This window comes from Eimeria tenella, genomic scaffold, assembly GCF_000499545.2.
Source record: "Eimeria tenella Houghton genomic scaffold, Eth_scaff3282, whole genome shotgun sequence".
Lineage (NCBI taxonomy): Eukaryota > Apicomplexa > Conoidasida > Eucoccidiorida > Eimeriidae > Eimeria > Eimeria tenella.
Window position 1 is genome coordinate 3,004 of NW_013543113.1, and position 735 is coordinate 3,738.

The window sequence follows — 735 nt, forward strand, 5'->3', positions numbered from 1 at the left end:
TGCTCAGCTGCCCTTTGTCTGCTGGGCACCATCAACAGCAGCAGCAGCAGCAGCAGCAGCACTTGTCAGCTGCCCTGCTCTGCGCAGTTTCTCCGGGCGTATGCCGCGTCGAGACGAAGTTGCTGCTGCAGGTGCGGTTGCTGCTTCTGTTGCTGCTGGTGCTGCTACTGCTGCTGCTGCAGTTGCTGCTGCTGCTGTATCCAGTTTCGGCGTGTTGCAGTCTTGCTGAGAGCTCCTGCTGCTGCTGCTGCAAGCGTTTGCTGCAGGACGTGCAGCCGCGCATGCTGGTTTGCGGGAGGCCCACTGCGAATGAAGGCACCACAGCAGCAGCTGCTGCCGCTGCAGCAGCACCAGCAGCAGCAGCAGCAGCAGCGGAACCCCCCAAACTGGTGTCCCCTTTGATGCTGCTGCCGGCCGCATTCTTTTCTGGCTGCGACTCTGTGCTGCTGCAACGCCAGGGCCTCTTAGCCGTTGCTGCGTGAGCTCTTCAGCCTCTATTCTGCTGCTGCTGCTCTTGCTGCTGCTGCTGCTGCGCAGCTGTGTGTCTGCAGCAAGCTGCTAAACCTGCTGCTGTACATTCTCTTCTGCTGCGTGCAGGACGGAGCGCATTCTTCCGATCTTTAAGGTGGTGTACAGTTAATTGGCTTTTTTGCCTCAGCAGCAGCAGCAAGGACAGCAGCAGCAGCAGCAGCAGCAGCAGCAGCAGTAGCAGCAGCAGCAGGAGCAGAAACAAAA

The 735-nt window shown here is 59.5% G+C and overlaps 1 protein-coding gene across 1 annotated transcript in view; it reads left to right on the top strand.

The window, feature by feature from the left end:
* ETH_00040110 (uncharacterized protein) overlaps window positions 1–640 on the top strand; it is a gene marked incomplete at both ends in the record, with an annotated part of 1,543 nt that extends 903 nt beyond the window's left edge. The window contains 3 exons of the mRNA XM_013376250.1: window positions 1–131; window positions 267–478; window positions 598–640. Of these exons, the coding sequence (XP_013231704.1) occupies window positions 1–131; window positions 267–478; window positions 598–640 (386 nt within the window). The remainder of the gene's footprint in view (window positions 132–266; window positions 479–597) is intronic.
* Window positions 641–735: the final 95 nt, after the last annotated feature.